Here is a 13,006-nt window from a genome sequence, read left to right on the forward strand (position 1 = left end):
CAACACTGTCTTCATATGGCCACAGAACATAATTAGGTGGTCTGGACAGAGTTGGATAATGACGGGCACTTGAGCAGACTTTTAATTGCAAATCCTACTTCAATCCAAATGATACGTACGTGGCCGTATGTTGTGCTGATAGATACAACGTACAAAACGAACAAATCAAAGTGGCCACTATGTGAAGTCATCGGAATGACGCCAACAAATCACAACTTCTTGGTTGCGTTTTGTTTGATGCGAGATGAGGCGGCTGTGTCGTACTCGTGGGTGCTGCAGGGATTGAGAGATATTTTCGGCAGTGCTCAGACTCCTAGCGTCATTGTAACCGATCGTGACGAAGGTTTATCTGCAGCTATTCGTGACGTCTTACCAGGTAAAAACGCTTTGTGAGTTCATTATTGTGGTTATATCTATTGATAATGTCTTAATTACGTTCACTGTTTTGTTTAATGTAGATGTACGTCATTTGTTATGCACCTGGCATATTGGCAACGATGTTGAGAACATGGTGGACAAGTTGTGCGGCGGCAAGAAAAATCAACAAGGGCAGTTATTTAGGAAAAGTAGATGGAACCCCTTGGTTAAAAGTGCTACAATCCGGGAATATGAAAAGAGATGGGAAGGGATCGTCAGTACGTGGTCGGTTAGGAACCGAAGGGTCGTTCGGTATTTGACTGGAACATGGATTCCACTTAGAGAGAAATTTGTGCGTGCGTGGACGAATGATTGTTTACACTTGGGTAACCATACTACCAGCAGAGTGGAAAGCCAACACTCGTCTTTTAAGTATTACCTTGGTAGCGGTAATAGCTCATTCGATACCCTTTTCAAAAGGGCGCACGCACAGATTACAAATCAACAAGCTAAAATCCGACAATCGCTACAGGAATCCATGACTTCTGTACCAAGAACGCTACGACAGTATTTCTTTAGACCTCTATATCGCCACGTGTCTCTCTATGCCTTGGAGCAGATCCAGAATGAGTTTAACCGCATGTTAGAACTGGGTGATTTTGCATTGAACAAATGCGGTTGTGTACTTCTAAAAACCCATGGATTGCCGTGTGCATGTTATTTACAAATAAAAATTGGATCACATGGTGCTTTGTACTTGGATGACATTCATGAATTCTGGAGTACTTTGAGGTACACAGAGGTAGGAGACGAACCCAATGAAGAAGTACGAAACGCGAACGCCAATGACAAAGAGTACTTTCAATCTCTGGTCGATGAAGTCCTTAAATCTGATCCCGCTTTTGTTCGCCGAATGGCTGAGGTACTTGAATATGAATTACACCCAGATGGTGCGGATATACCTGAGCCTTACGCTAGTCCACCGATCAGTTTGCCATTGATCATATAATTCTCTACAATCATTAAGGTATATTTCTAACGCATGTCGTTGACGGGAGTTCAAATCCGCAAGCCGCGTAGGTAGTCTTGCCACTGGAGAGAATCGACTGGCCCATTCTTTCGCGAACTGAAAACACAACAGTACAATGTGCGTTATTAAATCATTAAATAAAAGAAACTTGAAAAAAAATTTATAATAAAACTCACGTAATCAGATCTGCTCTGACCAGGACCAGGACCGGAAGCCAGCAATTCGTCTCGGGATATGTACGGGTGCGAGCAAACTCTGAACCATTCAACGTAATTAGGTTCAGTCTCTGAAGGAACATTAGCCCGTCGAAGTCCCTGCTCAACAAGGCGGCCACTGTAGGGGAACCTACTCCACGCCTCCACAAATGCAGCAGCAGAAGAAGGAAAGGTCACGGAGTAGGTTCCGTGTGCCGGTCGAAGAGCCTTGGCTGGTCTCATAGGAGCTGGAGGAATAGACTGCACGAACCCAATCTGTCGCAATGCCTGCTCCGGCAAATACACCTCCACAACATCAAAGCAGGTGATACCCCCGATGACTGTGGTGCGTGGGTGCTCATGCAGCAACGCAGCAGCTTCACAATTGTAGGGAGTCCATTCAACCTGCTTACAGGCCAAGTTAAAAAACAAATTTCCTACACATAAAAAACAACATGCATGACAAAATGTAATGTAAAATACCTGAGTCTCTGTCATTGAGTCCAGAACCTTGCGGAATGATATCAACCTGTCCAGCTCACGACCTACTTTCTTCGGCGTCCACATCTCCGCCCTAGTCGTGTTTGGCACATCATCTCGGCGAGGATGAGGGCGGAAAGCGGGGAAGTACTCATAGATCCATGTCTGGAGCAATGTGAGGCATCCAGCAATGGTCTTGCAACCAGCCCTAGATACCATTCCGAGCTGCCTGTACAAGAACGCCAAAGTCACCGCACCCCAAGCCACGTCCTGTTCATCGTCGTTGACGACAACTATCGGGTGAGGTCGCATGCCAGTCCTGGTCTTATCCGCCAACAAGGTAGAGCCAATGACAGCCATGTAGTACGCTGTGGTCTGGGTATCCAAGGCATGCGACCTATGACACAGCCGCATCAGTTCAGCAACGCTTATGCATCCGCTGGTGAATGAACCTTTACGTCGAAGCTCAGACAGAGGCTCGCCGACCAGATTGGTGATACCAACCTCCCACTCCGCCTCCGAAGGCTCAGCCGGCAGAGAACCATCAATAGAAATGCCCAATATGCGTTGCACGTCGTGCAACATAATCGTCATCTCTCCCCAGGGCATGTGAAAGGTGTTCGTATCCGGCTGCCACCTCTCGACGAACGCCGATATCAAAGCAGAGTCGATGTGCTGGTGCATAATGACCGGTAGTCGACCGAGGGAAGTGGAAGGTAGAAAATCGACTAGCTCAACGGACAAATCCCTCAATCCGATGATGGACTCCACCGGTCTCTTCCTAATACGGCACTCCAGAATCGGAGGCGTACGCTCGGATCCGTCATAAATAAGTTTAGCTATGTGCCCGCCATAGCTAGGGATCAGTCGCGTATCTGTCGGCCCCCCGGGCTGGGGTGATGTCACTAACCAGTTTGTGTTAGTGGACTGTGAGGGCCTGCCCCGTGGCGGCTCATTATCGACAAAACTTCCTCCTGCACGCTCAGATGCGGCGGAAGAACTAGGGCCGCCACGGGCAAATCTGCCTTGGGGGCCACGAACTATAGTAAACTATAGGCTCAGGACCTTGGAACTGAACATCATCAGCATCATTATCATCATCACTATAAACCCCCCAACTACTCTGGAGGCTATCAGCCTGGTCATCAAAATGAGTACGCACTTGGTTCAGCGTACTCGACCTTTGGGCCTCACTGTGTCTGGCCGCCTCTTCCTGCCTAGCCCTCCTAGCAGAACCCGTGACCCCTCTCTCATGCGGGTCCCCTCTGAGTAAAGTAGGCCTAGAACTATTACCTCTCAACAATTGCCTAAAAAAACCCTTTCCTTTTCCTTGATTACCAGCCATTTTCTACAATTTTTTACGGTTTCATTCAATATTATAAATAATAATATTTCTAAATACATAATAATCATAAATAAAATATGGAAAAAAATAACAAAAAAAAAACAAAAAATTATTAACATTAAATTAAAAAAATATATACAAAACATAAACATATATTTAATAATAAATAAAAATAACAATAACAATAATAATAATAAAATTAATAATAACAACATTAACATATATTTAATAATACAAAATTAACAATCACAATAATAATAATAATATTAATAATAATAACATTAACATATATTTAATATTAACAAAAATAACAATACAATAATAATAATAATTAAATTAATAATAATAAAATTAATAAAATACATACGGAAAAAATAAAAAATAAAAAAAATTATAGGAGTCGCCCAGATCTGGGCGGCTCGACCCCGGTTCAGTCGCCTAAAATTAGGCGACTGAACCGGGGTCCAGTCGCCCAGATCTGGGCGACTCCTTTAATTTTTTTTTTTTTTTTTCGTGATTAAATTTAATTACAAATAACTTAATTTATTAATAAAAATCAGGTTTTTTTTTTTAAATTTCAAACTTTAAATATATTTTTCCTAAATATAAGGAAAAAATTAAAAAACAAAAATTTTTATATATACAAAACATAAACATTTATTTTATAATAAATAAAAATAAAAATAAAAATAAAAATAATAGGAGTCGCCCAAATCTGGGCGGCTCGACCCCGGTTCAGTCGCCTAAAATTAGGCGACTGAACCGGGGTCCAGTCGCCCAGATCTGGGCGACTCCTATAATATTTTTTTTTTTTTTCCGTGATTAAATTTAATTACAAATAACTTACCTCGATTGATAATTTCCGGATTGAATTTAATTTTTGCTCCCAAATTTTGCTTTTGTATGTTGGTTTTTAGTTGTAGTGAGAGTATTTTTAGTGTGATTGTGGTTTATATAGAAAATTTTAGCTTCAATGGCATAATTGTAATTTTTTCAAAAACCAAGGGCAATATGGTAATTTACTAGGGGGGTGGCGAAAAAATGAAAAGGGTGGCGAATTATAAGGATTGGGTAAATAAAAAGACAATAAATTATGTGATGAAATTTTAAAAAGTTAAAAATTTATAAATAAAATTAAAAGAAAGTGGTAGGTCATGTCGCAAAATAGAAATGATATCAAATGAGTTGGACGGGTCAAAAAGGTAGTTGATGCAAAATAAGTGGAACGAAAAAAGTATAATAGAACTGCGGAAGTTTCCAATATTATTCATTATCCAACTAATAAATAATTATCGTTGTATTGAGGTGTGAAAACGCCGTGTCTATCGTTTCTCGTATCATATATAGTCATATCATGAAATATTTTATGCCGTGCAAATAAGGCAAAACTAAAGAAATTGTATTATTCTAAGCCACTTATATGTCCTTGTGTCAAATCGTACTGTGTCAAGTCGTATTGTGAACAATATTATATCATTGCATGTTGTGCCTTTGGTGTGTCGTACCGCGTGAAAACTTATTTCCCAAAATAAGCGTCCGTACATCCAGACCAGAGTTTTGGATAAGTCGCTGTTAGTAACAGCGAAAGAAGGAAAAAAAAAATTTTAAATGCCTTAGTCGCTTTTAGTAACAGCGACTAAGGCATTTAAATTTTTTTTTTTTATGAAGTAAAGTAGCCGTTGTTAATTAGAAAAATAGCCGTTAGGAACTTGAAAATAGCCGTTGTAATGATGTTCTATAAATAGCTCCTTCATTTCCCATACTTCATTATATCAATTCTACATCATTCTTCTTCTCTTAATTTCTAAAGGTAACATTATGTATTATGTTAGTTTTACTTTTAATTTTTAAATGTTAATATAATTTTTGAAAGTTCACTTACGTTACTATATTATATGCATTATGTAGATGTCAAAGGAGCATTGTATTGAAGAGCTTTGTGATTGTGGTTATGAAGTTGAGATTAATACAGATTGGAGCGACTTTGATCCAGGGCGTGAATTTGTTGCTTGCCCTTTCTACTTGGTTGACGGATTAGGATGCACATACTTTAGATGGATTGCTCCGGAGGGTACGAAATGGCAGAGAGAGTTAATAATACTGCTTGAAAAGGAAAAAAAAGAGCTCAAAGATGAGGTATTTAATCTAAAGAGACAAATGTATGATATGGCGCATAGGAAAGAAGAGACTGAAAGGATTATGAGAAAGTTTAAGAAGCCTTCTTAGTTAGCGACGGTAGTTTAACTTAACGAATGAAGTGTGTAATTTGATATGAATTTGTTGAACATGATTGCAATTGTGTTGAATGTCCGATAGCAACATTCCTATTTGAATATGATTGGTTGTTTGTTTTTGATTAAATTCATACTACATTCTTGGCGGAATGATTCATCGCCGAAAAGTCTGAGTACTTAACATCAAGGCAACGATAATAAACGTTTGATAATACGATTAAAATATATACATGTACACATATATTACAAAGTATACACAAAAGTCAATATGTTATAAATTCTGAATATGTACAAGTGTTGAATATATGCAAAATGTCACTAATCTTCAAAATATACAAACACTATTGTAATGCTAATCCTCCTCCTATACCCTGTCTAATTGTGACGGTTTACGACGCCTCCTACGATAGTAAGATGCAGTCGCATGACGCTCGGGTAGGGGAGGGGATTGATAGTGTGAAGATGTGGCACCCTGTGAGGATAAGTGTAGCAGGAGTCCACAAAACGCTCGTAGGATAAGTGTCGTTTAATACATACGGCAAGAACATGAGAACAAGGTAAGTGATATATGGAGGGTTTGTTACAAGTGCATTTCATCTCTCTCATATCCACACTTTGTATGTTACCACCCTTAGCGGATCCTCTATTACCGCGTCCAGTCTTAACTTGAAAAAGGCCTCGTCTGTAGTCAAATGCGATGATCTCATGGTAGTTTGCCTTCTCGGTGTTACGGGTGATAATTTTAGTCGCGTGTTACCACCCTTAGAGGATAAGTGTAATGCGTTGATCGAATTGAACAATTCCAAAAGCATACAACAGTCACACGAAATGAATCCATTTCTACAACAACACAATACAAAATCAACATCACCATCATATTCATAAATATATTACCACTACACATTTTAAATTCAACAACAAATTCTCGAACAAACTATTAATTATGAAGATCAAGGCAAATAATAACTACATTCGACATATTCGTAGAGCTTAAGTCTAAATGACCACTATACATGCCATACATTTAAAATCAACACCAAATAGAAAAATTTAAAATTGAACAACAATTAGTAAATTCGTAAATTGCAACAATTGCAATAATTCAACAACAACTTGAACAACAACACCAAATAAAAACGTACCTCAATAAGTTGTAGATCAACAACAATTAGTAAATTGCAAGTATATGAACCTACATTAATGGGAAAGTTGATTAAAATTCACTAAACCCTAATTTTCCGAAAATTGAAAAGAATCAGAAAAAAATACCTTAATTCGATGTAGGAAGATTATACAACAAATTAGTGGTACCAACTTCGAATTTGATGACTTTAGTTGAAGGATTGAATGTGATTTTAATGGAGGAAAAACGAAGGAGAACTTGTGAAAGCAAAATGTCGTGAACTGGAATGAAGAGGAAGAAGAAATCTGAAAAATTTAAATGGCCTAAGTCGCTGTTAGTAACAGCGACTGAAGGAGTTGACTGGTCAACTCCTTAAGTCGCTGTTACTAACAGCGACTTAGGCCTTTTAATTTTTTTTTTTCCTTCTTTCGCTGTTACTAACAGCGATTAATCCCAAACCACAGCTTTGGATGTACGGACGCTTATTTTGGAAAATAAGTTTTCACGGAGCTTATTTTTGGAAATAAGTTGTCTAATTGTCTTAGCTTCTTTATACACCTCAGTACACAAGCCTTGGATAAAATTATATATTTAGAACAATGCCTAGTTCAACCATAAAGAGATGGTTTTGAGTTTGAAACAAGGTTATAGAAGAAGTGATAAATGTTGCAAGCAACTATCAAATGGATCACCCAGCATCGTAAAATCATCCACATAGACTCGAAAATATTCTCATTATACACCTTTGAAAACTGCTAGACGCAATTTACATAGCACAAAAGGACATGTAAAAGGTGGTTTCATCTTGATCGATGAGCGCAAATGCACAATAGCCAGTAGCCACTAGGTAGTTGGTACCTGGACATTAATAACCATTACCAAAACAATATAATGTACAACCTACAAGTCTTGCAAGCAATTAATCAATGAAAAGCAAGTTAAAATGAAACTTAGTGATTCAGTTGACACTATTCGATACAAACGTCACAACTCACAACCAATCTTAACTCGAGTAGGAACCGATTTACCATGTTGGTGCTAATTGCTATGATTGATATTTGGAATTACAAAAGGGCAAAATAGTAATTGTCATATTTGGAGTAACTTGGAGAATAAGTTAGTTTAAGTGGTAGTTTTCTTATAAATAAGAGGAATTAGAGGCACATTATCATCATGAATATTGTTAAACACTTGATGGATGAATTTTACTCATTTTAAGAGATCTCAAACTTCTCGAATTGCTTAATCTATCTTTCGTTACTTTGTAATCTTTCTTTAATCATAAATTTAATAGTATAATCTTTCTTTTGTCATTTTATTATTTCAATTTCAATTTTTTTGTTTTAGTCCAATTTATCAGTTAATAGCAGTTGGTTCTCTACAAGACTTGACTATCATACAATATCTCTAAACTTGCCTTTTCCTAATAGAATAGGAAACGTTATTTCCAATTATATCAACTTAATGATCAATTTCTTCGGCATAACCAACGCAACTGGTTGCATTTATACCTATGATGTCAACAACAATCCAGCTTGACACATCGAACACCTATTGAAAGACAATGTTCCACCCCTTCTCTTCCTCCCCTATCTTTCCTCCATATTATCATCACAAAATCCACCATACGACTTGGTAAATACCAACTAATAAAATTAAAAACCATAAAAACTACACATTTAACATCGCGAATATAGCTTTTCTAATGGGAAAATCAAGAGGCACCCAAAATATCAAACATCCAAATCTAAAGGAAAGAAAGTTAAATAAAACCTCTTTAACTGAGTGACCTGAAGATCACAGAAAATGGAGAGCAATAACCAATAATAGAACAGGCAAGGTGGATCAGGCAAGCAAGCACTCAATCACTGTTAAATAAGAATAAGATAGATATCTGTATACAAAATGCAACATGGAACAAAAATTCCAGAACCATTGATCCAGCAATTCAGAGAACAAAACTACAAAATCATTTAACCTTTTTTTCGGTAAAGTTGCGACAAACCCCTACTGGGATAAAACCTTTTTTCACTAAAGCTGCATCAAACATACTCAGAAAAATCTTAAGAGCCAATATTTTGGGCCTTGTTGAGAATGACTCCTTCATATTTGACCTGGAACCACTTCATGGCATCTTCCTTGGTGACCCTATGCTGGATTCCAACTCGTGACTTGCACCTTCTGCGACGGGCTACACGGTAACCAGGGCGCTCAAGCACAACGTAGAAGTCCATCCCATAAATACCAGTAGATGGATCATACCTGATACAGCGGAAAAACAATCAAGAACTAATTTTAAATAAATAGAAACTTTGAAAAAAGATTGTATGAGAAGAAAATAACTAGAAAAATCTTGAGAAGACATTTTAAGTTAATTATGCAAATTCTCATGGGAGACAAGCCAACAAGGCTACAAGACACATCCAATTATTCCAATCATATTATGAACTCAGAGCTTGCAACTATTATACAGCATAACAGACGTGATTAAAAATGGCCAACAATTTGAACTAACATACAGACACCCGTTTGGATTACAAGGTCCTTTCCAGTTAGAGTAGGTTTGCATCAGGGATCGGCACTAAGCCCTTTCCTTTTTGCAGTCATCATAGATGAGCTTTCCAAGTCTATCTGGGAAACTGTGCCATAGTGCATGTTATTCGCCGACGATATAGTATTGGTTGCAGAATCTAGCGAGAAGGCTGATACCAAATTAGATGAGTGGAGGGCGGTATTAGAAAGTAAAGGGCTCCGTATTAATCGTACAAAAACAGAATATTTGAGATGCAATTTGAGTGGCAAAGAGCAAGATGATAGCCAAGAAGTGACCATTGAAGGAGATGTAGTTACTGAGACGACCAAGTTCAAGTATTTAGGACTGGTTATCCAGAGTAATGGGGAGATTGATGAAGATGTAACATACCGTGTATATGAGCAGGTTGGTTTAAATGGCGAGCAGCCACCGGAGTATTATCTGATAAGAAGTTCCCGACTAGACTGAAAGGTAAATTCTACAGAGTTGCCATTAGGCCAGCTTTGTTGTATGGGTCAGAGTGTTGGCCCATAAAGAAGATCCACGAACAAAAGATGGAAGTAGCAAAGATACGAATGTTGAAGTGAATGCACGGTAAAACGATGTTGAATAAGATGAAAAATCAGGAGTTTAGAGAGAAGCTCGGAGTTGCTCCACTATCTGCTAAGATGCGCGAAAATAAACTAAAATGGTTTGAGCATGTGCAAAGAAAGCCAATAGAGGCTCCCGTCGGAAGGATAGAAACCATTATAGTGGAGGGTAAGAAGAGTCGAGAAAGACTTAAAAAAAACGTGGGTTGAGCAAATTAAGGACGACTTGAGTGAACTGTACCTCTCCGAGGACCTGCCTAGGGATAAGAATAGTTGGAGACACTAGATTCACATTCTAGACAAGTAAGAATCTCTTTAACTGTCTCTCTTGCCCTGATGTATAGCTGTTTACTTACTTGCCCTTATTCTTTTTGTACCCATCGCGTCTATTATTTTATCCCGACCTTTGTTTTGGCTATTGTAGTTCTTCTGCAGATAGGTTTTGATCTCCAAGCAACAGTGCTAATCAATTCCTCTCTATGCAAGGCTCTCACCTTCTGGGGGTAAAATTGACCGTTTTCCTCTAGTATTCCCTCTCAAGGGAGTACGGGTATGGATTGTCCGTCACCTCCCCTCACCCAGACCCTATTTTCGAGCGGGATATTGGGTTGATGATGATGAAGAATTTGAATATTTTCATAAGCTTAACTACACCTTAAAAAAGAATCACCCAAAAGATAACCACAAAATAAAGCCAAAAAGCTAGATGACTCACTTAATTCCAAGATCAATGTGTTCTTGGATACCAAATCCAAAGCAACCAGTGTCACTAAAGTTCCTCCTTAGCAACTCGTACTCCTTGACCTTCAAACCACTTTCAAGAAGCTGCATAGCCTTCTCACCTCTGACAGTAACATAGCAAGCAATCTTTTCATTACGTCTGATACCGAAGGATCGGACAGTGTACCTGGCTGTTGATCATAACAAAGCACTATCAACAATTCCTTCCTTTAAAAATTATATGAAAGCACTATAAACAAATTGAATAGAATATTCCATCCTTTAGAAGCTCACTGAACATGAGGCATACATACATTAACACTTCCCACCTAATCACAATATGTATGACTACCTTTACACTACAAAGGAATAAATCAAGTAACTTCTATACTCTTTAAGGGATTGTGAGGCATTAAATCATACAGGTTGGTAAAGCAAAAAGATTGTCACCTACCATTGAAAGTTGTCTAAGAACCTAATTTAAGAATTGTGAACCAGTACACCATTCAATCGAAAACAGTCTAGAAAATACATTTCTACTCAAATTAACCATCCAAATAAATAGATACAAAAAAAGACATAATTTGCTACACATCAAATCAATTACCAATTTACCAATATTTCTCCAACATTGAATTGAGACGTTGGGAGTATTGCTAAGACAAGGAGTTTACCTTTTTTTCACAAGTTGTGATCTAAATGTTATCCTTTACTCAGTTAGGAATCTATTCCCACCATTCGCATTAAATTAAGCCCCAAAAAAATAGAGATCAACAGCTAGAGTTACTAGGAGTAAACATCATTTTCTGGTCTTCATTTTTTCGGAATTCACTCAATTGAATATTTAAAGCTAGAGAATCTAGCAACACATCAGAATTAAGATATGCATAAGCCGTATCTATAAACATTAAACACCTTATGCATGCTACTACATTTAACATGACATAACAGATTTATCTGACACATAATTAACAAAAAATAGGGCTAAAAAGGATATGCAAAAATAATTTTACTTACTCTGCAAATGAATTACCAGAAGGTTTTCTCAAGTTACAACATAATCTTTTAAGTTACTGTATCAATACACGTTAGGCCAAGCATCCCAAGTACTTTGAATTTTAGAAATCTAGCATACAACAGTAAAAACGTATACAAGGGAGCAAATGACAAAAGTAAAGGGCTTATAGCTGAACAAATTGCTACATTGAAGATTTTCCAAACACATTCATTTGATAAAAATATTAAATGATCAAATTCTATACATATTAAGAGAAGCTAAGTATACTGAAACACCATGCAGAAGAACCATATTCAGCTTGATGTATTGTATAAACAGAACAAGAAAAGGATACAATCTATTGAGCAATTCCCCAGAAAATGGGTGGATTTCAAACCAAAATTTCATACTAACAAACCACATACGAACTCGGATGCAATTAATAGCAGAAAACCCCAACAAACGAAACATACAATACACAACCCTCACAAAATAATGTTTTCAAGTCAGCACTTAATCAAATCAAAAACTGAAAATATAACACATATCTATAAAACTTTCTTACCTTTGGAGTAAACAGGGGTCTGACCGCTAAGTTGCTCCAACACCTTCAACATTGAATGCCCAAATATATCAAAAAATTGAAGATTAACACCACAAAAAAATCACGTTTTAATAAAATGATTTCAACAAAATGTACCTTAGCAGCTCTGGTAAGACGATCACCACTCTCACCAACAGAAATATTGAGAACAAGTTTCTGCACCTTGATGTCTCTCATAGGGTTCGATAACTTCTTCTCCGGTGCCTGCATTTTTTATGTACATAAGATAATCAAAAAAGATATGATTTTAATCAATCAAATCACATCAAAACTAATTAATAGATTGAAGAACAAGAGAGAAATCCACCATTTTTGAAGTTTGAGATAGCAGCCGAGGGTGCAGATGGAGAGGGAATGAGCTTAGCGGAGAAGAATAAAAACCCTAATGGCCGATCTAGGGTTTTTATTTGAGGGGTTGATTTCAGATACCCTTATTTTGTTGGGCTGTAATACGAATGATTGGCATTTGGGCTTGTATGACTTGTTTGTTTCATTTAGTGATTCTGTTGTCCTGTTTTAGGCCTGTCTTGTATAAGACCGTCTCACCGATCTCAAAATAGGAAGCCCATAAATTAAAAGTTTCTATTATTGAGTTACTCAACCCAAATATGAGGCATGTCTCACTATGAGACCCGTCTCATACAAGAATTTGTGGTCCCTTTTTTGTAATATTCGGTATCCTGAGAGACGTCTGACCAAATTAGGGTTGGTCTCCCAAAGAAACCGTCTATCACAAGAATTTGTGTTTTGTAAATGTTAGCAAGTTGTCATCATATTTAGTATATTCCGCTCATAAAAA

The 13,006-nt window shown here is 37.5% G+C and overlaps 2 protein-coding genes across 3 annotated transcripts; both read right to left on the reverse strand.

The window, feature by feature from the left end:
• Positions 1-858: 858 nt before the first annotated feature.
• LOC130797600 (uncharacterized) lies at positions 859-1,856 on the reverse strand. Its single transcript, XM_057660283.1, has 3 exons — positions 1,564-1,856; positions 1,320-1,483; positions 859-940 (listed from the first exon to the last, which is right to left on the reverse strand). Exons 1-3 carry the CDS (start codon positions 1,822-1,824, stop codon positions 859-861), a joined length of 507 nt encoding a protein of 168 aa, XP_057516266.1. The 5' UTR covers positions 1,825-1,856.
• A 6,750-nt stretch (positions 1,857-8,606) lies between these two features.
• On the reverse strand, positions 8,607-12,665 carry LOC130823980 (60S ribosomal protein L11-1). 2 transcript variants are annotated; one of them, XM_057688846.1, is made up of 5 exons: positions 12,515-12,665; positions 12,304-12,411; positions 12,169-12,211; positions 10,602-10,797; positions 8,607-9,025 (listed from the first exon to the last, which is right to left on the reverse strand). In XM_057688846.1, the coding sequence occupies exons 1-5, from the start codon at positions 12,515-12,517 to the stop codon at positions 8,827-8,829; spliced, it is 549 nt and encodes a 182-aa protein (XP_057544829.1). In that variant the 5' UTR covers positions 12,518-12,665; the 3' UTR covers positions 8,607-8,826. The 2 variants fall into 2 exon arrangements, with proteins under 2 accessions (XP_057544829.1, XP_057544821.1); XM_057688838.1 differs by lacking the exon at positions 12,515-12,665 and having other exon boundaries at positions 12,304-12,417.
• Between the last annotated feature and the right edge of the window lie 341 nt (positions 12,666-13,006).

The sequence above is a fragment of the Amaranthus tricolor genome, chromosome 1 (assembly GCF_026212465.1).
Source record: "Amaranthus tricolor cultivar Red isolate AtriRed21 chromosome 1, ASM2621246v1, whole genome shotgun sequence".
Lineage (NCBI taxonomy): Eukaryota > Viridiplantae > Streptophyta > Magnoliopsida > Caryophyllales > Amaranthaceae > Amaranthus > Amaranthus tricolor.

What these genes read in the sequence shown, in the direction of transcription:
- LOC130797600 (XM_057660283.1), bottom strand. Translation starts at nt 1,824, where the DNA reads ATGAGACCAGCCAAGGCTCTTCGACCGGCACACGGAACCTACTCCGTG. An exon ending in GTCAGAGCAGATCTGATTAC is followed by an intron (nt 1,484 to 1,563) that starts GTGAGTTTTATT and finishes TTGTGTTTTCAG; the next exon opens with TTCGCGAAAGAATGGGCCAG. An exon ending in TGGACTAGCGTAAGGCTCAG is followed by an intron (nt 941 to 1,319) that starts GTATATCCGCAC and finishes GTGGCGATATAG; the next exon opens with AGGTCTAAAGAAATACTGTC.
- LOC130823980 (XM_057688838.1), bottom strand. Translation starts at nt 12,417, where the DNA reads ATGCAGGCACCGGAGAAGAAGTTATCGAACCCTATGAGAGACATCAAG. An exon ending in GACCCCTGTTTACTCCAAAG is followed by an intron (nt 10,798 to 12,168) that starts GTAAGAAAGTTT and finishes TATGATCAACAG; the next exon opens with CCAGGTACACTGTCCGATCC. An exon ending in CACATTGATCTTGGAATTAA is followed by an intron (nt 9,026 to 10,601) that starts GTGAGTCATCTA and finishes CCGCTGTATCAG; the next exon opens with GTATGATCCATCTACTGGTA.